This window comes from Podarcis tiliguerta (genome assembly GCF_965153285.1).
Source record: "Podarcis tiliguerta genome assembly, chromosome: 12".
NCBI classification, from domain to species: domain Eukaryota; kingdom Metazoa; phylum Chordata; class Lepidosauria; order Squamata; family Lacertidae; genus Podarcis; species Podarcis tiliguerta.
In genome coordinates this window covers 57,134,611-57,160,676 of record NC_139545.1, presented here as the reverse complement: position 1 = coordinate 57,160,676, position 26,066 = coordinate 57,134,611, and the positions used below count along the sequence as shown (strand labels likewise).

The following is a 26,066-nucleotide window of genomic DNA, read 5'->3' as shown; positions in this document are numbered from 1 at the left end:
GCCACTTCTGGCGAACCAGAGCAGCACACAAAAATGCCGTTTACCTTCCCGCCAGAGCGGTACCTATTTATCTACTTGCACTTTTTGGTGTGCTTTCGAAATGCTAGGTTGGCAGGAGCAGGGACCGAGCAACGGGAGCTCACCCTGTTGAGGGGATTCGAACCGCCGACCTTCTGATCGGCAAGTCCTAGGCTCTGTGGTTTAACCCACAGCGCCACCAGCATCCGAGGGGGGTATATACTGGAGGTATAACTGACCCTCAGCCTTTGAAAAGTCTGGTATGCCTGGATCAAGTCTGTCAGTTTTAGCCCACAGTGCCACCCGTGTCCGAGGGGGGTATATAGGTAAAGGTAAAGGGACCCCTGACCATAAGGTCCAGTCGTGACCGACTCTGGGGTTGCGGCGCTCATCTCGCTTTATTGGCCGAGGGAGCCGGCGTACAGCTTCTGGGTCATGTGGCCAGCAGGACTAAGCCACTTCTGGCGAACCAGAGCAGCGCACGGAAACGCTGTTTACCTTCCCGCCGGAGTGGTACCTATTTATCTACTTGCACTTTGACGTGCTTTTGAACTGCTAGGTTGGCAGGAGCTGGGACCGAGTAACAGGAGCTCACCCCGTTGCGGGGATTCGAACCGCCGACCTTCTGATTGGCAAGTCCTAGGCTCTGTGGTTTAACCCACAGCGCCACCAGCATTCGAGGGGGGTATATACTGGAGGTATAACTGACCCTCAGCCTTTGATAAAGTCTGGTATGCCTGGATCAAGTCTGTCAGTTTTGTTGAATGAATTAAACTGGAGAGTTCTAATTGGGTTTTGAATAAACGTGCAATTAATTGCTCCTGTTTTGAATTTTCCTTTGTCATCACCTTCCTTAGCGGGTCACACAAACCCCTAATTCAGAGTGGAATCATCCCATAGGGACCAAAAGCCTCATCTGGTCCAACTCCCCGCAACGCTGGTACTTCACCCAACATGGACTCGAACTCATGGCCCTCAGATAAAAAGTCTCATATGCTCTACCAACTGAGCTACCTCAATAACGCTTTTTATATGGTAGGGGAAGGGGCATCAGGAAAAGAGTTTATGGATCCGGAAAACCTGGGAACCACAGATCTAGAGCTTCCCTCCCTCAGCTGATTCTTGCTAGCTTTCCCTGTTCCAATCGCAATGCTCTTGCACCAAATACTAGAGAATAATAATAATAAATAATAATAATTTATTTTTTATACGCCGCCCATCTGGCTGCGTTTCCCCAGCCACATTGGCGGCTTCCAATGGAATATTAAAATACAATAACATATTAACATTAAAAGCTTTCCTAAACAGGGCTGCCTTCAGATGTCGTCTAAAAGTTTGGTAGTAATTTTTCTCTTTGACATCTGGTGGGAGGGCATTCCACAGGGCGGGCGCCACCACCGAGAAGGCCCTCTGCCTGGTTCCCTGTAACTTGGCTTCTCGCAGTGAAGGAACCGCCAGAACGCCCTTGGTGCTGGACCTAAGTGTCCGGGCAGAACGATGGGGGTGGAGATGCTCTTTCAGGTATACAGGACCGAGGCCGTTTAGGGCTTTCAAGGTCAACACCAACACTTTGAATTGTGCTCGGAAACGTACTGGGAGGCAGTGTAGGTCTTTCAAGACCGGTGTTATATGGTCTCGGCGGCCGAGAAAACAACTGCAGGTAGAGATTGCAGCCCTACACCATATTGTTAAAGCAGTATGACGCCACTTTAAACAGCCTGGGCTTCCCCCCCACCAAGACCAAAGAATGCTGGGAACTGTAGTTTGTTTTAAAGGGCTCTGATAGTTGTGAGGAGACTACAGTTCCCAGAGTCCTCTGAGAAGAGGGATTTGCTTGGGAGACCACTCTGGGAATTGTAGCTTTCTGAGTGAAACCGGGGGTCTCTCAGCAACTTTTAGGAAGAGTAAGCAGAGGTCAGGTGGCCATCTGTCGGGGTTTCTTGAGTTGCAATTCCTCCATTGAAGGGGGTTGGAATAGATGGCCCCTGGGGGTCCCTTCCAATTCTACGATTCTGTTATTCCCCCAAGGCTAGTAAAATGCTGAATTGTAAGGTTCTTCTGAATTTGGGAGGAGGGGGGGGCTGATTCAGGTGAGGCAGGGGTTGTAGAGGAGAAGGGAAGAGAGGTTTTATCACGGGGGGGGGGTTTGCAGAGTGTGTGTGGGGGAAATGGATGAGCTGAGGAGGAGGAGGAGGAGGAGGTTGGGCTTTTTCAAAAGCTCTGCAGTTACTATGGCAACTGGAAGGCAGCATCCAAAAAGTGTAAGGGGGGATGAGTGGGAGCAGGCCCAGACAGAGGGGGGGCCATATGGGCCACGTGGCCCAGGCCTCCAAAGGGGGCCACGGTCAGCATATTCACAAAATTATTTATATACAGTGGTGCCTCGCAAGACGAAATTAATTCGTTCCGCGAGTCTCTTCGTCTAGCGGTTTTTTCGTCTTGCGAAGCAACCCTATTAGCGGATTAGCGGATTAGCGCTATTAGCGGCTATTAAAGGCTTAGCGGATTAGCTGCTAAAAGGCTATTAGCAGCTTAGTGCCTTAGAAAAGGGGGTGGGGAGCGAAAAAAAATCTCAAGACTCGCAAGACATTTTCGTCTTGCGAAGCAAGCCCATAGGGAAATTCGTCCTGCGAAGCGCATCAAAAAACGGAAAGCCCTTTCGTCTAGCGGGTTTTCCATCTTGCGAGGCATTCGTCTTGCGGGGCACCACTGTACTTATTTATAAGACTTCCGTCTCGCCCTGACCTAGCCACTGTGATCCACGAGACGGTCACCTCCAGACTGGATTATTGTAACTCGCTCTATGTGGGGCTGCCCTTGAGACTGACCCAGAAACTCCAGTGGGTGCAGAATGCTGCGGCGAGACTCCTTATGGGGTCTTCGCTGCGGGATCACATTCACTCGGTACTCTACCAGCTGCACTGGCTCCCGGTGGAGTACAGGATCAGATTTAAGGTGCTGGTTTTAACCTTTAAAGCCCTACACGGCCTAGGACCCTCGTACCTACGGGACCGCCTCTCCTGGTATGCCCCACAGAGGAACCTACGGTCTGCAAATAAAAACATCCTGAAGGTCCCAGGCCTCAGAGAGGTTAGGCTGGCCTCAACTAGAGCCAGGGCTTTTTCGGCCGTGGCCCCGAACTGGTGGAACTCTCTGTCACAAGAGACTAGGGCCCTGCAGGACTTGACATATTTCCGCAGGGCCTGCAAGACAGAGCTGTTCCACCAGGCCTTTGGCCAGGGCCCAGCCTGACTCCCTCCTCTGGCAACCTGCACAGAATTTTGCTTTACGGTTGCCATTAATTTGATTTTAATTAATTTTTATAATGAAATGTTTTTAGAATGTTGGATTATTTGATTGTTGGATTATTTGATTGTTGTTAGGCACCCTGAGCCCGGCTTTGGCTGGGGAGGGCGGGATATAAATAAAATTTATTATTGTTGTTGTTGTTGTTGTTGTTGTTGTTGTTGTTATCATCATCCGCAGGGTAAAAAAAAGGGGGGCACATTATCTACCTGGCCCGGGCCTCTACAAGGCCCTGAGTGGGGAGGTTTGCTCCGTTTATCCCCAACTCACGAGCAGGACAGCAGTCCTGCAGTCCTTCCACAACCACTGGCTGATGTCTGGTTTTCCCTTCTTTCGGTTTTTATCGCCGTGAACTGCTTCGACGTGTATTTTCCAGTAAAGGGTTAATTTCGCCTCCTCAGTGTGATTTACTGCAGGCTCGCTTACAACACCAGCTGCTGCTTGCAAGACTCAGCAGGGAGGAGGGCAGGGACAAAAGAAGGCCCTGCCTGGTCATTGGGCCCTGGCCCTGCCTGTCACTGACTCTGGCTCCGCCTCTGGTCAGACCTCACCTGGAGTGCTGTGTCCAGTTCTGGGCACCACAGTTCAAGAAGGACACTGACAAACTGGAACGTGTCCAGAGGAGGGCAACCAAAATGGTCAAAGGCCTGGAAACGATGCCTTATGAGGAACGGCTAAGGGAGCTGGGCATGTTTAGCCTGGAGAAGAGGAGGTTAAGGGGTGATATGATAGCCATGTTCAAATATATAAAAGGATGTCACCTAGAGGAGGGAGAAAGGTTGTTTTCTGCTGCTCCAGAGAAGCGGACACGGAGCAATGGATCCAAACTACAAGAAAGAAGATTCCACCTAAACATTAGGAAGAACATCCTGACCGTAAGAGCTGTTCGACAGTGGAATTTGCTGCCAAGGAGTGTGGTGGAGTCTCCTTCTTTGGAGGTCTTTAAGCAGAGGCTTGACAACCATATGTCAGGAGTGCTCTGATGGTGTTTCCTGCTTGGCAGGGGGTTGGACTCGATGGCCCTTGTGGTCTCTTCCAACTCTAGTATTCTATGATTCTATGATACAGTTGGGCTCTCCACCTTCTCTCTCTGCCATTCCCAAGGGCCACCACCCACCAACTGCGCAGGAGGATGCCGAAATGGCACGGCAACAGCTTCTCGCCTCCACTTCCGGAAACACTCACCGACACCAAGTAGTTCCTCCCCCAGGTCCTGGAGCAGCCCCAGTCCTTCCGCAGGCCTTGCAGGACGTCCAGGGCCGCCACTTTGGCCTTGATCTGGTCTATGTCGGAGGGAGGGATGTTCTTCACAATCTGTCTGGCTCGCCACCTGGAGAAATAATAATAATAATAATTTATACCCCGCCCATCTGGCTGAGTTTCCCCAGCCACTCTGGGCGGCTTCCAATCAAGTGTTAAAAACAATACAGCACTAAATATTAAAAACTTCCCTAAACAGGGCTGCCTTCAGATGTCTTTTAAAAAGAAGATAGCTGCTTATTTCCTTCACATCTGAAGGGAGGGCGTTCCACAGGGTGGGCGCCACCACCAAGAAGACCCTGTAACCCCAGAGATCCCGGGAGAAGCTGAGAGAGAGGTTCCGACTGAACATCAGAAAGAACTTTATTCTATGAGAGAGAGAGTGGGTGAGATCTACACGTGTGGTTTTTAACGCTAAAAAAGAGTTAAGGTTCTGGTAACTATACAGTCCAACCCTTGCTTCCCGAACGGCTTAGTTGACGAACAAACGGGCTCCTGAACGGCGAAAACCCAGAAGTTAACCGTTCCGGTTTTGCAAACGTTTTTTGGACACCGGACGTCTGACGCAGTTTCCGCGGCTTCCGGTTGAGTGCAGGAAGCTCCTGCAGCCAATCGGAAGCCGCACCTTGGTTTTCAAATTGTTTTGGGGTTTCAAACGGGCTTCCAGAACGGATTCAGTTCGAGAACCAAGGTTCCACTGTATAGCCACATGACATTCTATTTCAAAGTTAAAACTGCATTATTAAAAGGTGACGCCAGAGGGTGGTCAAGAGCTCCCCTCCCCCCACAAACCAGGTAGATCGTACGGCAAAGATCATACAGTAGATTGCACTGCCCCTTATATAACAAAGCAGGAGAACGATTTTTAGCACCTATAAGGACAAGGTCCCCTGGCCAGAACCCCTCTGACATGATTTTATATCTCCTCGCAGACACAGCTAAGTATGTGACCTGGCGTGTAGCACTCTTTGCAACTGCCGCTAGGAAAATTATATAGCCAAGATAGCCACCAAATGTAAAGGAGATGAATTTATTTGACCCTATCTACCTCAAGCTATATTCTGTCTTTATCACCAAACTCCGAATATAATTGCACATTTTATTAATGAACATTAATTTTTTAATATATTAGCGGGCATGTGATAATTTTAGCTTATAAATTTTATTGTTTAATGTCTTAACTTGTATATTAAGGTAATAATAATAATAATAATAATAATAATAATAATAATAATAATAATAATAATTTATTATTTGTACCCCACCCATCTGGCTGGGTTTCCCCAGCCACTCTGGGCGGCTTCCAACAAAGATGAAAAATACACTAAAATGTCACATATTCAAAACTTCCCTGAACAATTCCCTGAAGGTACTTTTATAGCTCTGTTTAGAGTAGGTAATGTCTTGATAATATAAATGTTTTAAGTTTTTTTGTATCAATCCAGTATATTTTCTTTTCATTGTTGAATGATTCTGTGTACATTGTGGCAGCCTTTGGGTACATGACAACCATATGTCAGGAGTGCTCTGATGGTGTTTCCTGCTTGGCAGGGGGTTGGACTCGATGGCCCTTGTGGTCTCTTCCAGCTCTATGATTCTATGTGGAATAAAACTGACTGACTGACTGACTGACTGACATGCGGCAAAAGAAGCGAAAGAGAAACCAAATGCCTTGGGTTTTTTGGAACAATATTGTTTAGTATCGTTCTAACGACGTTTAAAAGGTGAGTGTAGATCCAGCCGAAGTCTGCTTGGCTGGGCTTGGCCCATGCGGCATGGGAGGGTGCTATCCAGATCTGTTTTGCTCTGAAACGGAGAGGTCAAAGTCAGCCATACCCAATCATTTCAGGGGGCCTCCTCAGAGCAAAACACAAGCGGATACAATCCTTGCATCTGCACTGCCGCAGATCGGAACTCAAGATCTGCCACGGGCTCCGTCAATCAAAAAGGTATTTGGGCAGGGCGCCCTCTGCTGTTACCTGCGGAAGATGAGCTTGCTGTTCTCCTGGAACTGAGCCAGCACGGCTGGCGGCTCCGGCCACTCCACGCCCTTGCCGTAGTCCGCCATGCTGCGTACCGCCTGAAACCTCTCCACCAGCTCCAGCAGGTGAGACTTCACCTTGTGGCGCTTGTAGTAAGACATGATGGTGTAGGTAGCCCGCAGGTAACGGCAGCGCTTTCGGGCCAGGGCGCCCCTCCAGGCCTGCATGGGACGGACGAGTCAAATCAGGGCCAGCCAAGCCATGACAACCACCCCACCACCAGCACCAAACTCTCCCTGCACCCAGCCTCCGGGTGCCGATGGAAAAAAAGGTAAAAAGTAAAGGACCCCTGGACAGTTAAGTCCAGTCAAAGGCTCCCTCTCAGGCCAAGGGAGCCGGCGTTTGTCCACAGGCAGCTTTCCGGGTCCTGATGCCAGCAGGACTCAACTGCTTCTGGCGCAATGACGGAAACCAGAGGGCACAGAAACGCCATTGACCTTCCCACTGGAGCGGTACCTATTTATCTACTTGTACTGGTGTGCTTTCGAACTGCAAGGTTGGCAGGAGCTAGGACAGAGCAATGGGAGCTCACCCCTTCGCGGGGATTCGAACGGGGCCTTCTCTGCAGTGGCTCCCCGTCTATGGAATGCTCTCCCCAGGGAAGTTCATCTGGCGCCTTCATTATACACCCTTAGGCGCAAGGCAAAAACATTCCTTTTTAAACAGACCTTTTATCTTATAGACATCCCACATCCTTTTTGAATATGTCTTGGAGGTGTGTGAGAGTTATTGGGTTATTGCTTTTGGTTTGATTTAATAGGTTGTGATCTTGTTGTGAACTGCCCTGAGACCTCCGGGTATAAAGGTAAAGGTAAAGAGACCCCTGACCATTAGGTCCAGTCGTGACCGACTCTGGGATTGCGGCGCTCATCTCGCTTTACTGGCCGAGGGAGCCGGCGTACAGCTTCCGGGTCATGTGGCCAGCATGACTAAGCCGCTTCTGGCAAACCAGAGCAGCGCACGGAAACGCCGTTTACCTTCCCGCCGGAGTGGTACCTATTTATCTACTTGCACTTTGGCATGCTTTTGAACTGCTAGGTGGGCAGGAGCTGGGACCAAACAACGGGAGCTCACCCCGTCATGGGGATTCGAACCGCTGACCTTCTGATCGGCAAGTCCTAGGCTCTGTGGTTTAACCCACAGCGCCACCTGCGTCCTACCTCCAGGTATAGGGTGGTGTATAAGTTGAATAAATAATAATAATAATTTGAACCGCCGACCTTCTGATCAGCAAGCCCAAGAGGCTCAGTGGTTTAGACCACAGCGCCACCCATGTCCAGATTTCAGGGGCAGAACAGCCTTGCCTTGCATGCAGAAGGTTCCCAGGCTCCATCCTTGATGGAGGGCAGGGAAAACTCCCTCTAAGGAGCCCATCAGGGGAGTAGCTCAATGGCAGAGTGTCTGCCTTGCGGGCAAAAGGTCCCAGGTTCAAGACTCCGTTGCTCCATTTGACCGGGAGGTACCAAACAATTTAACCCCTGTGTTGCAAACTATAGTCAGTAATGTCCAAGGCAACATGATGACCAAATACAATGATACGATATCAATATACACTTTATATACACAACTTTATGACCACTGCTCCATAGCAATTCTTGTCATACTTTCCCATTCACCATATAGATGGGTTTATGAAGCATTTCTGTATCCCTCTGCTGTTGCTGAAGAAGAATTCCACGAAACAGTGGGTATATCCAGAACCACTGTTCACTACTGTATTTTTCGCCCTATAGGACGCACTTTTTCCCCTCCAAAAATGAAGGGGAAATGTGTGTGCATCCTATGGAACGAATGCAGGCTTTCGCTGAAGCCTGGAGAGCGTGAGGGGTCGGTGCGCACTGACCCCTCTGGCTTTCCAGGCTTCAGGCAGCTATCCGCAAACCTTCTGAACCCGCCGGGCTCCGAAGGCTTGCGGATAGCTGCCTGCAGCCTGAAGCCCGGGGAGCGCAGCGCTGGGCTCCCCGCGCTTCAGGCAGCTATCTGCAAGCCTTTGGGCTCCGAAGGCCTGCGGATAGCAGCCTGTTCTGGGGGCTGGGGTCAAAAATATTTTTCCCCCCTTTACTTCCCCCCCTAAAAACTAGGTGCACCCTATGGTCCGGTGCGCCCTATGGAGCGAAAAATACGGTACTTCAGCAGCGTTGGACTCCATAAACAAAGCTTTACAGCCTGTTTGCATCAGATAAGAATCTGAGACATTGCTTCTTTCAGAGACTTGCATAGTCTTCAAAGACTTTCAGAGACTTATAAGACTTTGGTTTTTTTGTTTTCAAGAGAATCCATTAAGAGTGCATATTTTGTGGCTTACAGAGATTCATAAGTTTTCTGTTTTGTGATCTCATATATTTCATATTATATAAGGAGTGTATATTGCTACCGTACCATTGTATTGGGCCATCATGTTGCCTCGGATATTATTGACCTGGAGGTACGGCAGCCCTTCGGGCGTGGAATCGGGCCCCACATTCCTCCTGTCCATACTTGCAACCGTCAGCACAGTGTTTGCACAGGTGTAAACGGAAACATGGGACGCGGGTGGCGCTGTGGGTTAAAGCCTCAGCGTCTAGGGCTTGCCGATCGAAAGGTCGGCGGTTCGAATCCCCGCGACGGGGTGCGCTCCCGTTGTTCGGTCTCAGCGCCTGCCAACCTAGCAGTTCGAAAGCACTCTCGGGTGCAAGTAGATAAATAGGGACCGCTTACTAGCGGGAAGGTAAACAGCGTTTCTGTGTGCGGCTCTGGCTCGCCAGAGCAGCGATGTCACGCTGGCCACGTGACCCGGAAGTGTCTCCGGACAGCGCTGGCCCTCGGCCTCCTTGAGTGAGATGAGCGCACAACCCTAGAGTCTGTCAAGACTGGCCCGTACGGGCAGGGGTACCTTTACCTTTACCTTAAACGGAAACATGGGTACCTTTTGCAGTAGCAACACAATGATGGGAATCAGCTGGGCTCGTTCCTGCTCCAGGGTGAAAAGCGTCTGGGGCGTGCGGATAAAGATCTTGGTGTGTCCGTAGGCAACGTCGTCCTGGAAGCCGTGCTGCTCCATCAAGGCCTGCGTGGCCTCCCGGTCGGTAGCCATGAGGTGGTTGGGCCAGGTGTACTCACAGGTCATCTTATACCTGGGAAGGGAGGAATTTACCGGTGACTGGCCTGGCTTGAGATAAGAGTCTAGGAAATGCTGGCTGCTGGACTGCGGAATGGGAGACCACCATCCCAACAACCTTTTCGCAGAGCTGCAAGCAAAAGTGACACTCCATGCAAGGAGAAAGGTAGCAGCTAAGACCACTACCCGCTGTGCTAGCTTTCTGCTTGCATGAATCATTGTTGTTAATACTTTTTTTGGAGGAGTTTATTGCAAAAATGTGAAAGCTGCCACTTCGGGAGTGCACCACTTCATTCTGGGAGAGGAAATTGGGGTCTCTCTCCCAGGTCTCATTCTACTTTGCGTACTTAAAGGTAAAGGGATCCCTGACCATTAGGTCCAGTCATGGCCGACTCTGGGGTTGCAGTGCTCATCTTGCTTTACTGGCCGAGGGAGCTGGTGTACAGCTTCCGGGTCATGTGGCCAGCATGACTACAACGGCCGCGTTCTGGTAGCCAAGGATGGAAGACTGAAGAAACCCCAACTAAAGAATCCTGGCAAGAAAAATTGACGGACTATACAGAACTGGCAAAAGTGACATATAAGCTACGGGACAAGGATAACTGTCACTTTAAAGAAGAATGGGAACCCTTTACAAAGTATTTGAAGACACAACAGAGCGAACTGGACTCCTTTGCAGGTTTTGAATAAACATTCACAAACTTTTTATTGATGATAATCAGCTAAATAGTTTGAGGACCTATACAACTTTGTAACATGCGGAAAGCAGCAGTCTCAGAGAAACCAAAGCCTGGAACTGAGGGAAGTTGGGAGGTGGGGTGGGGGGGAGGGTGGGGGGAGGGAGGAAAAATGGGGGGGAAACAAGGATGATATGTTTTTGGATAATGTTTTGTTTTAATTTTGAATAAAAAAACATTTAAAAAATGTGGCCAGCATGACTAAGCCGCTTCTGGCGAACCAGAGCAGCGCACGGAAACACCGTTTACCTTCCCGCCAGAGCGGTACCTATTTATCTACTTGCACTTTGACATGCTTTCAATCTGCTAGGTTGGCAGGAGCAGGGACCGAGCAACGGGAGCTCACCCTGTCGCGGGGATTCGAACCGCCGACCTTCTGATCGGCAAGGCCTAGGCTCTGTGGTTTAGACCACAGCGCCAACCGCGTCCCTTTTGCTTACGTACCACGCCCCAATATTCCTACCTCGAAAAACTACTTCCACTGATTTTTGCCATTGGGTGTATCGGGCCAGGCCCAGGGTGCTAGCGGGGAAGGAAAAATTTGCCACCTTTGGAAAATTTGCGGTGCTGTGCTTGTACAGAAGGCCTGGCGGTGGTGCTTACCGGAGGAGGAAGCGGTCATAAGGCTGCCTGTAGGCGAATCCTGCCCTCCGGACGCGCACGTTCTCAAGCAGCCCTAAATACGACACCTGATGGCGGCAGCGCTCCGCGTCGAAGAGCAAGGGCGACTTCTGGTCGTTTGGCTTGATGCAACGGACATAATACGGCTCCTGTTCGGAAGAGGCAGGAAAGGAATCAAAGAATGGATGAGGTTCGGCGACATTCCCTCCCATCCCACACGCTTGCAGAGAGCCAGCAACTCACTGAGGAATTCTGCGTCCTAGAGAGGCAGCATGGCACAGTGGTTAGAGTGTTGGACTAGGAACCTGGGCTCGAACCCTCGCTCGCTAATCGCGAAGCTCGTTGGGTGACCTTGGGGGCAAGCCACTCCCTCTCGGCCTAGGCTGCCTTGCAGGGTTGTTGTTTGGGGGGGGGTAAAGGAGGAGAGACAGCACCTTAAAAAGCAGAGACATCACCTTGCCAACAAAGGTCCATATAGTTAAAGCCATTGTTTTCCCAGTAGTGATGTATGGAAGTGAGAGCTGGACCATAAAGAAGGCTGATCGCCGAAGAATGGATGCTTTTGAATTCTGGTGCTGGAGGAGACTCTTGAGAGTCCCATGGACTGCAAGAAGATCCAACCGATCCATTCTGAAGGAAATCAGCCCTGAGTGCTCACTGGAAGGACAGATCCTGAAGCTGAGGCTCCAATACTTTGGCCACCTCATGAGAAGAGAAGACTCCCTGGAAAAGACCCTGATGTTGGGAAAGATGGAGGGTGCAAGGAGAAGGGGACGACAGAGGACGAGATGGTTGGACTGAAGCTACCAGTATGAGTTTGACCAAACTGTGGGAAGCGGTGGAGGACAGGGGTACCTGGCGTGCTCTAGTCCAGGGGGTCACGAAGAGTCGGACAACAACAACAAAAGGAGGAGAGGGAGAAGAACCACATACACCACCTGGAGGCCGTTGGAGGAAAAAGTGGGGTATAAAGGAGACAGATAAATATATACCGTATTTTTTGCTCTATAAGACTCACTTTTTCCCTCCTAAAAAGTAAGGGGAAATGTGTGTGCGTCTTATGGAGCGAATGCAGGCTGCGCAGCTATCCCAGAAGCCAGAACAGCAAGAGGGATTGCTGCTTTCACTGCGCAGCGATCCCTCTTGCTGGTCTGGCTTCTGAGATTCAGAATATTTTTTTCCTTGTTTTCCTCCTCCAAAAACTAGGTGCGTCTTGTGGTCTGGTGCATCTTATAGAGCAAAAAATACGGTAGCTGGTGGAGAACAAAAACAGGTGGAATTGGAACGCAGCAATACCTAGGCAGACGACAGAGGACGAGATGATTGGACAGTGTTCTCGAAGCTACCAGCATGAGTTTGACTAAACTGCGGGAGGCAGTGGAAGACAGGAGTGCCTGGCGTGCTCTGGTCCAGGGGGTCACCAAGAGTCGGACACGACTAAACGACCAAACAACAACAATATCTAGGCTGGGGCAGGGCAGAACGTAGATTAGTGCCACACCTGGAATTCTGTGCACAGGTACTTCTTATATTCTGAGCCCACATCCCCAGCCAGTCAGCCCTCTCTCTCCCCCTCTCTCTGCCTAGCCGACAGAGTAGCTGCATGGGTAAAAACGGGCAAGAGGCAGCCATGCTATGTGTGCTTGCCCCCGGGTTCCCTGGAGGCGCAGAAGCTGGAAATGCGATCGATAATCACAACAGGCTTATTTATAGAGCCCCGGTGGCACACGCAAAGGGGGACAATCTGGGCTCTCCTGCCTCTCCACGGCGCTCCGATTCCTCTCCCAGAGGCATCTAATTTTGGTTCCCGGCGAGAGAGACGGGAGCCAAGGAAAGCAGGGGCAGCCTTGGTGCCTGCCAACGGTTACCAAGGCAGCTGAGGACCCCCGGCGGCCTGCTCTCGCCAGCGCTTTCTCAGGACCGGCTGTTGCAGGAATCGAGGGAAACAGAGTGCAAATGGAGATGGGGAGGTGGCCCAAATAATAATAAAAAAATTATTTATACTCCACCCTCCCCAGCTAAGACTGGGCTCAGGGCGGCTAACACCAGGTATAAAAACAATTGATAAAATACAACTTGAAAACAAGATTAAAATACAATATTAAAATGCAGCCTCATTTCAGTAGAAACTCAAATCAAAAACTTTTGGGGGATGAAAACGTCAAATCTTCAGCAAGGCCAACTATCCAGACTGGTCCTACGTGGGCCAGAAACAAGCCAGGGAAGTCCCCAGATAGGAGTTCCATCACAGAAGGAGAAAGGAAAGAGGGGAAAGGGATCAAGTTGATTCCAAGCCAAAGGCCAGGCAGAACAACTCTGTCTTACAGGCCCTGCGGAAAGAAATCATATCCCGCAGAGCCCTGGTCTCATGAGACAGAGCGTTCCACCAGGCCGGGGCCAGTGTTGAAAACTATGATGATTCATGGACCTTAAGGTCCTCTGCGGGGCAGACCAGGAGAGGCGGTCCCGTAGGTACGAGGGTCCTAGGCCGTGAAGAGGGGTTTGTCGCCTCCTCCCCATGAAGCCGGTACTTCAGTGCAGAAGCTCAGTTCTTTTTCTGTTCCTTTCAGTTTACATGTATTTATTGATAATAAAACAAAGCATGTAAGAACATAAGACAACCCCGGCTGGATCCGGCCAATGGGAGCCCATCGAGTCCAGCATCCTGTTCTCACAGTGGCTAACCAAACGGCTGTGGGAAACCAACAAGCAGGACCCAGGCACAAGTGTGTTTCTCCTCTCTGGTGGTTTCCAACGACTGGTATTCAGAAACCTTGCAGCCTGCAGCTGTGGCGGCAGGACAGAGCCCTCCCGGCTAGCAGCCCTCGCCCAGGCGCTGTTGTACATGTTAACTGGCCAGAGAATCATAGAATCATAGAGTTGGAAGAGACCACAAGGGACATCGAGTCCAACCCCCTGCCAAGCAGGAAACACCATCAGAGCACTCCTGACATATGGTTGTCAAGCCTCTGCTTAAAGACCTCCAAAGAAGGAGACTCCACCACACTCCTTGGCAGCAAATTCCACTGTCGAACAGCTCTTCCTGTCAGGAAGTTCTTCCTAATGTTTAGGTGGAATCTTCTTTCTTGTAGTTTGGATCCATTGCTCCGTGTCCACTTTTCTGGAGCAGCAGAAAACAACATTTCTCCCTCCTCTATATGACATCCTTTTATATATTTGAACATGGCTATCATATCACCCCTTAACCTCCTCTTCTCCAGGCTAAACATGCCCAGCTCCCTTAGCCGCTCCTCATAAGGCATCGTTTCCAGGCCTTTGACCATTTTGGTTGCCCTCCTCTGGACCCGTTCCAGTTTGTCAGTGTCCTTCTTGAACTGTGGTGCCCAGAACTGGACACAGTACTCCAGGTGAGGTCTGACCAGAGCAGAATACAGTGGCACTATTACTTCCCTTGATCTAGATGCTATACTCCTATTGATGCAGCCCAGAATCTGAAGTTACCTTCGACGCCAGGTTCTCCACCAGCGCCACGATGGAGTTTTTGAAGAGGGTGGCAGCCGTCAGGGGCCTCTTGGTGACCTCGGTGATGCTCTGCTGGCCCTCTGGCCACATGTCCTGGAGGACGGGGTCTGCGCTGGGGAAAGAGCACAGAGCAGGAGTGAGGGGGTGCAGGCCACTGCCAATGCCAGCCGTTCCTTAACCCTCACCTCTCTGGGCATGGCCCACTGATGGCCATGTGTGGGTGAACATCACAAATAGCAGAGGAGCTAAGAACTTACAGGGCTTCAAAAACTTGAGTGGCAAGTTAAACTATTTGATTATATAGAATTGGCAAAAATGACACAGAAAATAAGAAACCAAAAAGACATAAAGTTTAATAATGATTGGAAAAAATTTATGACATATATTGAAACAGACATAAAAAACTTAAAAATCACAGTAGGCTCTATATAACGCTTGTGACGTAAAGAGTTCTATGAAAATGAAACTGCAGATAGAAAATCCATTGTAGCACATTCCGAAGCCGAGACGAAGGGAAGTCATTTAATGTTGCGTGATTTAGTTAGTTGTTATTTGTTAATGTAGGTCTAATTTGTTAGTGTTGTATGGTTATGTGATGCTTTTCTTCTTTCTTTTTTCGTTGTTTGCCTCTCCTTTTTTTCTCTCTTGGTGTCTGGTTTGTCTTTTTTGTTGTCTAAATGTTTGATGTTGTATAATGAATTGAAACCAATAAAAATTAATGAAGGGAAAAAAACTTGCAGGGCGCAACTCATCCACCCTTAACTTAAGATAGCGTGGCCACAGGTTCAACACCCAACATTTCCAGTTCAACGCGATGCACCTTAGGCCAGGCTTCTCAGCAGCCCAGAAAACACACCCAACTCCAGCTCCCATCAGCCTGTCCTGGATGTGTCCGTTTGCATTTCTTAGTGCAGAAAGCATTGATCTGATGTGCAGAGATCTCTCCTATTCTAAGTAATTCAAGTGGGTCCTGGAAGCCACCCCGGGAATGATCTCTTTCAGCTTCTGCCTTCTAGAAGAAGGTATAGGTTTATAAAGACTAGGACTAGCCACCTGAGAAACAGTTTTTATCCAAATGCGATTTTGGTTTTAAACATAGTGTAAGGTAGTCTGCCAGCTCCACCTGTTACACAGGATGAGACCCTACCTGCCCACAGACTGTCTTGCCAGAGTGGTGCATGCTCTGATTATCTCCCGCTTGGACTGCTGCAATGCGCTCTACGTGGGGCTACCTTTGAAGGTGACCCGGAAACTGCAACTAATCCAGAATGCGGCAGCTAGACTGGTGACTGGGAGCGGCCGCCAAGACCACATAACACCGGTCTTGAAAGACCTACATTGGCTCCCAGTACGTTTCCGAGCACAATTCAAAGTGTTGGTGCTGACCTTGAAAGCCCTAAACGGCCTCAGTCCAGCAGACCTCAGTCCACCTCCATCGTTCTGCCCGGACACTGAGGTCCAGCGCCAAGGGCCTTCTGGCGGTTCCCTCGCTACGAGAAGCCAAGTTACAGGGAACCAGGCAGAGGGCCTTCTTGGTAGTGGCATCCACCCTGTGGAACGTCCTCCCACCAGATGTCAAAGAGAAAAATAACTACCAAACTTTTAGAAGACATCTGAAGAATTTATGCTTTTGAATTATGGTGTTGGAGGAGACTCTTGAGAGTCCCATGATATATATTGCCATTTGATCAAGGTCATCCTGGAAGCTCCGCCTGGCTCAGGCCTACATACCTGTTGTACATCAGCCGCTTGAAGTCCTGGAAAAGCGTGTCCTTGTTCTTGTCCAGAAATCCCTCCACAGAGTACCTGAAACACAGATCCATAGAGGCTTGTAAAAACCCCGCCGGTTTGCTTGCTGTGTAGCTTCCCATGCTTGTGACGCCTCCTCCTTCCAGTCTTCTCCCTCTTCTCCCTCATGATTGTCCCGCCACCACTCCCCAGGATCTGAACCCTAGAATCATAGAATCATAGAGTTGGAAGAGACCACAAGGGCCATTGAGTCCAACCCCCTGCCAAGCAGGAAACACCACCAGAGTACTCCTGACATATGGTTGTCCAGCCTCTGCTTAAAGACCTCCAAAGAAGGAGACTCCACCACACTCCTTGGCAGCAAATTCCACTGTCGAACAGCTCTTACTGTCAGGAAGTTCTTCCTAATGTTGAGGGGGAATCTTCTTTCTGGTAGTTTCTCCCTCCTCTATGTGACATCCTTTTATATATTTGAACCCTCTTCCCTTGGCGGTTCAACGGCTGGTTCCTCGCACCACTCCTCCATGTCTAACCAGTCCCTGACCTGACACTGAGTGGGGATTCAAACTCTGGTCTGTCCCAGGCACTAGTATGACACTCTAACCAATCCTCGGATTTACCCTACCCTACCCTATGGCAGGTATACAGCCTCAGTCCAGTATACCTGAAGGAGCGTCTCCACCCCCATCATTCTGCCTGGACATTGAGGTCCAGCGCCGAGGGCCTTCTGGCGGTTCCCTCGCTGCGAGAAGCCAAGTTACAGGGAACCAGGCAGAGGGCCTTCTCGGTGGTGGCACCCGCCCTGTGGAACACCCTCCCAGCAGATGTCCAAGAGAAGAACAACTACAGTGGTACCTCTGGATGCAAACGGGATCCGTTCCAGAGCCCTGTTTGCATCCTGAAGCGAACGCAACCCGCATCTGCGCATTGGCGGGTCGCGATTCACCACTTCTGCGCATGCTCGTGATGTCATTTTGAGTGTCTGCGCATGCGCAAGCGACGAAACCCGGAAGTAACACGTTCCGTTGCTTCTCGTGGAGCGCAACCTGAAAATGCTCGACTTGAAGCAACTTCAACCCGAGGTATGACTGTACCAGACTTTTAGAAGATATCTGAAGGCAGCCCTGTTTAGGGAAGCTTTTAATGTTTAACAGACCACTGTATTTTAATACTTTGTTGGAAGCCACCCAGGGTGGCTGGGGAGACCCAGCCAGATGGGTGGGGTATAAATAAATTATTATTATTATTATTATTATTATTATTATTATTATTATTATTACAAACCCCATGCCCCCTTCCACAAATAATGGAGTATAACCTTCAAGCCAGAGCAAAACTCACGTGACATCTCCTGCGTAGTGCTTAATGCGGAAATCGCGTCCGAAATCCATGGACTTGTCAGCAGGATTAAGCTGCAGGCAAGAGGAAGGAAGCACAGGACACAGTGATGGCCACCAACTTTAAAATGGCTTTAAAAGACAATTGGACAAATTCATGGATGAGATCAGGCTGTCGTTTCACAATGGACCTCACGGCCATGCAGTGAAGCTGAATGTGGGGAGAATCAGGGCAGGCAGAAAAAGGTTCATCTACGGAACTCCCTGCCACAGGACACAGTGATGGCCACCAACTTTAAAATGGCTTGAATAGCAATTGGACAAATTCGTTGATGAGATCAGGCTATTGATGGCTACTATGGTGTCTCTGCTTTGTGTCACGGTCCGGTTCATGGGAGATCAAAGTCCCAGGAGGGGACGTCGGGACTGGGGGAAAGATGGCGGGGCGGGAGCAGGAACGGGGGGCCAGAAGCCAGGAGTCAGGAAGCCAAGGGTCCGAGGATCAAGAAGCAAGGAGATAAGAAGTCAAGGGTCCGAGGGTCAGGAAACAAGGAGTCACAAAGTCAGGGGTCTGAGGATCGAGAAGCAAGGAGGTCAAGAAGCCGAGGTTCATGGATCAGGAAGCAAGAAGCCAAACGGAGCAAGTCAGGAAACATGTCGCCTGGCCTTTGATTTGGACTCCGTCAGACCCTTGTGTTTTCCTCCCCTTACGGTCTTGATTTATCGGCTATTTTAAAATGAGGCTGCATATTAAATTGCATTTTAACCTGTATTTTAAATTGGGGTTTTTCCCCTCTCTCTCTTTCCCCCCTATTATGTTTTTACCGTGATTTTATTGGTGCTAGCCGCCCTGAGCCCAGCTCTGGCTGGGGAGGGTGGGATATAAATAAAATTTATTATTATTATTATTATTATTATTATTAGCTAGGGACGATGGGAGTTGTAGTCCCAAAACATCTGGAGGGCCGAGTTTGGGGGTGCTTGGTTCACAGTGATCTAGATAAATTATAAAAAATTCCCCATTCTTTATTGAAGTTTAGGTCTTCTTGGTTCCTTCCAGAGGAGGTAGCTCTGCTAATATGGGTATCAATGGCTGGGAGGGTGGAAAATGACGTCTGTATGTGGGAAGCCGCTGAGTTTGTGTTTGGAGAAGTCACTTTTGGGCGGTGTGGAGTGTGGGCGCCGCTTGGATCACAGCGATTTTGCTCAGCTGCTAACAATGCTTTCTAACACATGGGTTTTTCCATTGTATTTCTGCATTGGATTGCGACTTCTTTATGTCAAAGAGCATCTTTATTTTGCTGCCAAGGTTGCAGCTTCCAATGTGCGTTTCTTTTTGTTTGATTTTCTTTTGCAATGCTCTATCAATGTTCTAGAGGGACGCGGGTGGTGCTGTGGGTTAGACCACAGAGCCTAGGACTTGCCGATCAGAAGGTCGGCAGTTCGAATCCCCGCGACGGGGTGAGCTCCCGTTGCTCGGTCCCTGCTCCTGCCAACCTAGCAGTTCGAAAGCACATCAAAGTGCAAGTAGATAAATAGGAACCGCTCCGGCAGGAAGGTAAACGGTGTTTCCGTGCGCTGCTCTGGTTCGCCAGAAGCGGCTTAGTCATGCTGGCCACATGACCCGGAAGCTGTACGCCGGCTCCCTCGGTCAATAAAGCGAGATGAGCGCCACAACCCCAGAGTCGGCCACGACTGGACCTAACGGTCAGGGGTCCCTTTACCTTACCTTCCTGCTGGTATAGTGTGGGTGTTTGCCAAGCCTGGCATTCATGGACTCCAGGAACAGGGTGTCGGTGACTTTCCCCCCAGTCAGGCAGGCCTCATCCAGCACAGCGATGATGCCCTTGTGCGGCTCCTCCACCAGGTCCACAATGATTTGGTTGTTGAAATATTCAATCTGTCAAGGGCGAGGCGGGAAAACGGTGAAAACAAAGTCTCCGGGAGACTTTTCGGAAGGTCTGTGTGGGGAATACTACTGCAGCCAAAATAAAATTCCACTTGTTGCTAGATAAGCAAAGGGTTAAGAGTCATGCAGTTCTCCTGGGAAATCCCAGAGAGGAGATTCTGTGGTTGTTATTTTTTATTAAATTGATATCCAGTGGTACCTTGGGTTAATAATAATCGTAATAATAAATTTTATTTATATCCCGCCCTCCCTAGCCAAAACCAGGCTCAGGGCGGCTAACACCAGGTATAAAAACAATTGATTAAAATGCAATTTAAAAACAAGATTAAAATGCAGCATTAAAATGCAGCCTCATTTCAGTAGAAACTCAAATAAAAAACTTTTTGGGGATGAAAACATCAAATTTTCACCAAGGCTGACTATCCAGACTGGTCCTACGTGGACCAGAAAAAAAGCCAGGGAAGTCCCCAAATAGGAGTTAATTTGTTCTTGAGGTCTGTTCTTAACCTGAAACTGTTCTTAACCCGAGGTACCACTTTAGCTATGGGGCCTCCCGCTGCTGCCGCCACGCGATTTCTGTTCTCACCCTGAAGCAAAGTTCTGAACCCGAGGTACTGTTTATGGATTAGCAGAGTCTGTAACCTGAAGCATCTGTAACCCGAGGTACCGCTGTACAGTGGTTCCTTGGGGTTACAGACGCTTCAGGTTACATACGCTTCAGGTTACAGACTCCGCTAACCCAGAAATAGTGCTTCAGGTTAAGAACTTTGCTTCAGGATGAGAACAAAAATCGTGCTCCAGCGGCGCGGCAGCAGCAGGAGGCCCCATTAGCTAAAGTGGTGCTTCAGGTTAAGAACAGTTTCAGGTTAAGAACGGAACTCCAGAATGAATTAAGTACTTAACCCGAGGTACCACTGTACCGCCCTTCATCCAAAGATCACAGGGCAGTTCACCACATAAAACCACAAAATATGCAACCAAAAAAACCCACATCATTCCTATCCTGCCATGATCTCCCCCTCACCAGCCACCGCGACTCACGTGTTGCCACTCAATCCCCTCACGCTGGTACTCTTCCTGCTCCTGCTGCAAGATCAGCTCGATGAACAGCTGCTGCAGCTTCTCGTTGCAGTAGTTAATGCAGAACTGCTCAAAGCTGAAAGGAAAAGGAAGCAGGCAAGACTCAGGACCCCAATCTGCACCCTGCAGAGCCAAGGGGATTCTGCACCCCAGGGCAAAACCATAGCTCAGTGGCAGAGTCCAGACTTACCGTATTTTTCGCTCTATAAGACACACCAGACCATGAGACGCAACTAGTTTTTGGAAGAGGAAAACAAGAAAAAAAATATTCTGAATCTCAGAAGCCAGAACAGCAAGAGGGATCGCTGCGCAGCGAAAGCAGCAATCCCTCTTGCTGTTCTGGCTTCTGGGATAGCTGCACAGCCTGCATTCGCTCCATAAGACGCACACACATTTCCCCTTACTTTTTAGGAGGGAAAAAGTGAGTCTTATAGTGCAAAAAACACGGTATTTAATTACTATGGAAGGTGAGCCCGTGAGCTTCACAGCAGAGATTTGATCCCTGGTTCATTTTTAATGCCGTCGTGCCTCTGGGTCTAAATAATACTTCAACATAGCCGTCACGACTACAAGTTATTGATCAGACAGCCCACACATTTGCCTAATTTTCTTTCAAAGTCACCTGAGCCAGCGGCTATTGTTGCATCTTGTGACAGTGAGTTCCATAGGTTAACGGCGCATTTTCGCGGGGCAGAGTGGGCTTTCTTTTGATGGCCCTGAAATGCCTGTCCATCAATGTCATTTTAGGATCAGGGAACCCAAATTTGAGCAGGCTTAATTCTGGACGTCACACTTTCGGAAAGAGCGTAGGGAGTTTGGAAGAGGTTCAGAGGAGGGCCAGGAAGACGGTCAGTGGTATGGAAGGGGAGAAAGGCAAATTAATTGAAACAAAGTCAGCATGTTCGAAGGTCACAGGGAGAAAAGCTTCGTGACTGCCACATCGATCAGTCTGTCAAGCACCCACAAAAGAAGATGTTTTAGGGATGCTTCAGTTATTATGGTGTCAGAAGCCTGCAGCCAAGAGAAGGAATATATCGAATATACAGTGGTGCCTCGCAAGACGAAAAGAATCCGTTCCGCGAGTCTCTTCGTCTTGCGGTTTTTTTCGTCTTGCGAAGCAAGCCCATTAGCGGATTAGCGCTATTAGCACTATTAGCGGTTTAGCGGCTATTAAAGGTTTAAGGGATTAGTGGATTAGCTGCTAAAAGGCTATTAGCGGCTATTAAAGGCTTAAGGGATTAGCGGATTAGCTGCTAAAAGGCTATTAGTGGCTTAGATCAGCTGTTAAGCGGCTTAGCGATCAGCTGTTAAGCGGCTTAGGGGCTTGGGAAAAAGGGGGGGAGGGAAAAAAACCCCCAGAAATTGCAAGGCATTTTCGTCTTGCGATGCAAGCCCATAGCAAATTCGTCCTGCGAAGCACCTCCAAAACGGAAAACCCTTTTGTCTAGTGGGTTTTCCGTCTTGCGAGGCATTCATTTTGCGGGGCACCACTGTATTGAGGTTCTACGAAAGGGAGTTATTCCAGAGCTGGAAAAGAGGTATCTTGATGGTACTGGGATATTGCAGCGGGACCTAGCCTCCATCACACATCAAAAGTGGTGAAGAAATTCATGATAAATACAGGTACATGATTGGCCAGGGAATTCCCCGGACGTAAATCCCATTGAGAATTTGTGGGCTCAGCATCCTTCACAAACTACATCTCCCAGAATTCTTTGAGGGAAGCGACGACTGTTTAAATAGTTATCACACTGCTTTAAATGTGCAGCGCAGAAGGGGGTGCAGAACTGTATTTTTTTTTGCCTCGGGGGGGTCTCCCCTAGGTGAAAGACACCAACCTATTGTTGTCGAAGATCTCAAAGCCATAGATGTCCAGGACTCCAATCACCGTATTCTTGCCATGGATTCGGGCATCGTAGTTCTTGACCTCGATGACCGTGTTGATGCGGGCCACGATCCAACAGAAGAGACGCTCATAGAAGGCCTGTAGGTGAAAACACGGTGACGGACGTGTCATCTTTTGGTTGAACAGAGTTTTCAGATTTCAGCAGACTATCGTGAGGCCACCGTGAGCCTCCTTTGCAAGAGGTCTGGAGGGTGGCAACACAAGAACAGGCTTTTTTGCATTGGTTTCTCACTTCTGGAAAGCCAGTCACTGCCTCTCAGCTGAACCTACCGTATTTTTCGCTCCATAGGACGCACTTTTTCCCCTCCAAAAATTAAGGGGAAATGCGGCAGATGAAGCTGATGGACTACATAGAATTGGCGGAAATGACTGGCAGAATCCGAGACCAGGGAGAAGAGTCAGTGGAAGAAGATTGGAAAAAATTCAAAATATATTTACAGAAATATTGCAAAATTAACGAATGTTAGAAGAATGCTGGAATAAAGTTATATGGTTTTAGCAGAAATGTTATAAAGAATTAAGCAAAAACTGATTGTTAATGGGCCAAAGTGGAAAATTTAAGGTTAGATTGTGTTAAGATAAATTATAGAACAAAAAATTGAGAAAGATGGAAGGGATTTGTGAAATAGCTAATTGAACTAGAATACAAAAAAGGGAGGTGTGAGGAGGTCAAGGAAACAAGTAAATGAAAGGTAAAGATATGGAAATATTGGATGTGTTTTTAAATGTTTTTGTTTTCCTTGTTGTTCTGCTGTATTGTTTTTTGTTTTTGTTTTTCTTTTTGATGTATTGTAAGGAATTGTTTCGTTCTGTAAATTTTTTTTTTATTGTTTCTTTTTTCCCCTGTAACTATTAAACCTCTAATAAATATTATTTTAAAAAAACAAACACAAAAATTAAGGGGAAATGTGTGTGCATCCTATGGAGCGAATGCAGGCTCCTTGGCTTCAGCGATAGCAACACGAAGCCTCCGAAGCGCAGAGGGAGCGCTCCCTCTGCGCTCTGGAGGCTTCGCGTTGCTTTTGCTGAAGCCTGGAGAGCGAGAGGGGTTGGTGCGCACCGACCCCTCTCACTCTCCAGGCTTCAGGGATAGCTGCCTGAAGCCTTTGGAGCACAGAGGGAGCGCTCCCTATGCACTTCGGAGGCTTCGCGTGGCTATCGCTGAAGCCGGGAGAGGAAGACTCTCCTGGCTTCAGCAGAGAGGGAGAGCTGTGCAGCGCCCCTTCAGCCAAGCGGGAGGAGAAATGGAAGGGGCTCCGTTTCTCCTGCCGCTTCGCTGAAGGGACGCTGAGCAGAGAGGGGGATAATATTTTTTTTCCCTGTTCTCCCCCTCCTATGGTCCGGTGCGTCCTATAGAGCGAAAAATACGGTACATCCCCGGGGTTGTCGTGGGGCTTAAATGGGGAGGGAGAGAACCACTTTGAGCTCCTTGGAGGAAAAGGTGGAACATAAACACAACGAGTAAATGGATTAAATAAATAAGTAAGGAGTGAGACGGTACATCAGGTATCCTGGTTATGGGTTGCCATACGTCCAGCAAAAATGGTGTCCAGGGTGAGAACTTGTTGACACGTTTGGGATTTTGAAGTTGACTGCCTAAAAAGAAACCTCAACAAATTTGAGTTTCCTTTAAAAACAAAAACCCTCAACGATTTTGAGGTTCATTTCACACAAAAAAGTTCAACAACTGAATTTTACTTCTACAAATATGGCGACTCTACTGGTGCCAAGCGGTGTCGGGCTTTCTACACCTTGAACTTAGCTACCGTATTCTTCGCTCCATAAAACGCACCTGACCATAAGACGCACATAGTTTTTAGAGGAGGAAAGGGGGAAAGCCTCCTTTTTTGAGGATCAGCTTAAAGTTGTTGGGCTTATTTTGCAAAGGGAAAAAATCCTGTTTTTATGGGGTTCAATTCACAGTTCTGCAGCTTCTTTAGGAAAGGAAAGGGAGCCGTTTCTACCGTTTCCAGACAGATAATCTAATCAGCCAGTCACATGTCGCTGGGGAAATAAACAGCCTCCGTCTGCAGAACATCCAACAATGGAGACCTGGGCAAGGGAGCCAGCAACCGACCACACATTCGCTCCATAAGACACACAGACATTTCCCCTTACTATTTAGGAGGGAAAAAGTATGTCTTATTCAGCGAAAAATATGATAATTGACAGCCAACTGGCCTTGGCTTCCTAGCATTGCAAAGGTCTCTCTTTTCACAGATGAGTATGACTCTGTCCTTCCACCTCGAGAAGATGGGTGGCCCAAACGCCTTGTGCGACAGAGAAGGGGTCTGCACCTCCTACCTTCTATGGGATGTGACACATAGATAGCAGTCAATTACAACATTCCTGGGACATGGGTGGCACTGTGGTCTAAACCACAGAGCCTAGAACTTGCTGATCAGAAGGTCGGCGGTTCGAATCCCTGCGACAGGGTGAGCTCCCGTTGCTCGGTCCCTGCTCCTGCCAACCTAGCAGTCCGAAAGCACGCCAGTGCAAGTAGATAAATAGGTACCACTCCGGCGGGAAGGTAAACGGCGTTTCCGTGCGCTGCTCTGGTTCGCCAGAAGTGGCTTAGTCATGCTGGCCACATGACCTGGAAGCTGTACGCCGGCTCCCACAGCCTATAGAGCGAGATGAGCGCACAACCCCAGAGTCGTCCGCGACTGGACCTAACGGTCAGGGGTACCTTTACCTTTACAACATTCCTAGAGTGGACATGAAAGGGGATGTTTGCTCCACTCAGTAGAAAACTTCCTGTTTCCTCCTGAACTGGGGCAAACTTCCTCTGCATGTGACTAGAGGTGGGCGTAACCTTACCTGCCCAGGTATCAAAAGGGGCAAGGCAGAAACCACTCTCTCTCATAGAATCATAGAGTTGGAAGAGACCACAAGGGCCATCGAGTCCAACCCCCTGCCAAGCAGGAAACCCCATCAGAGCACTCCTGACATATGGTTGTCAAGCTTCTGCTTAAAGACCTCCAAAGAAGGAGACTCCACCACACTCCTTGGCAGCAAATTCCACTGTCGAACGGCTCTTACTGTCAGGAAGTTCTTCCTAATGTCTAGGTGGAATCTTCTTTCTTGTAGTTTGGATCCATTGCTCCGTGTCCGCTTCTCTGGAGCAGCAGAAAACAACCTTTCTCCCTCCTCTAGGTGACATCCTTTTATATATTTGAACATGGCTATCATATCCCCCCTTAACCTCCTCTTCTCCAGGCTAAACATGCCCAGCTCCCTTAACCGTTCCTCATAAGGCAACGTTTCCAGACCTTTGACCATTTTGGTTGCCCTCCTCTGGACACGTTCCAGTTTGCCAGTGTCCTTCTTGAACTGTGGTGCCCAGAACTGGACACAGTACTCCAGGTGAGGTCTGCCCAGAGCAGAATACAGTGGCACTATTACTTCCCTTGATCTAGATCCTATACTCCTATTGATGCAGCCCAGAATTGCATTGGCTTTTTTAGCTGCCGCATCACACTGTTGGCTCATGTCAAGTTTGTGGTCAACCAAGACCCCCA

The 26,066-nt window shown here is 49.0% G+C and overlaps 1 protein-coding gene across 3 annotated transcripts in view; it reads right to left on the bottom strand.

Moving 5' to 3' along the window:
• Window positions 1-26,066, bottom strand: part of MYO1G (myosin IG) — a 96,817-nt gene that overhangs the window by 45,499 nt on the left and 25,252 nt on the right. For all 3 annotated transcript variants that reach the window (XR_014503656.1, XM_083406167.1, XM_083406168.1), the window contains exons 9-18: window positions 22,478-22,623; window positions 20,601-20,715; window positions 19,380-19,550; window positions 17,655-17,725; window positions 16,296-16,370; window positions 14,544-14,676; window positions 11,064-11,230; window positions 9,532-9,739; window positions 6,564-6,787; window positions 4,510-4,654 (exon numbers count right to left, since the gene is read on the bottom strand). Coding sequence is in view for 2 of the 3 variants with exons in the window: in XM_083406167.1 (XP_083262293.1) it covers window positions 4,510-4,654; window positions 6,564-6,787; window positions 9,532-9,739; window positions 11,064-11,230; window positions 14,544-14,676; window positions 16,296-16,370; window positions 17,655-17,725; window positions 19,380-19,550; window positions 20,601-20,715; window positions 22,478-22,623 (1,455 nt within the window). In the remaining variant the exon portion in view is untranslated. The remainder of the gene's footprint in view (window positions 1-4,509; window positions 4,655-6,563; window positions 6,788-9,531; window positions 9,740-11,063; window positions 11,231-14,543; window positions 14,677-16,295; window positions 16,371-17,654; window positions 17,726-19,379; window positions 19,551-20,600; window positions 20,716-22,477; window positions 22,624-26,066) is intronic.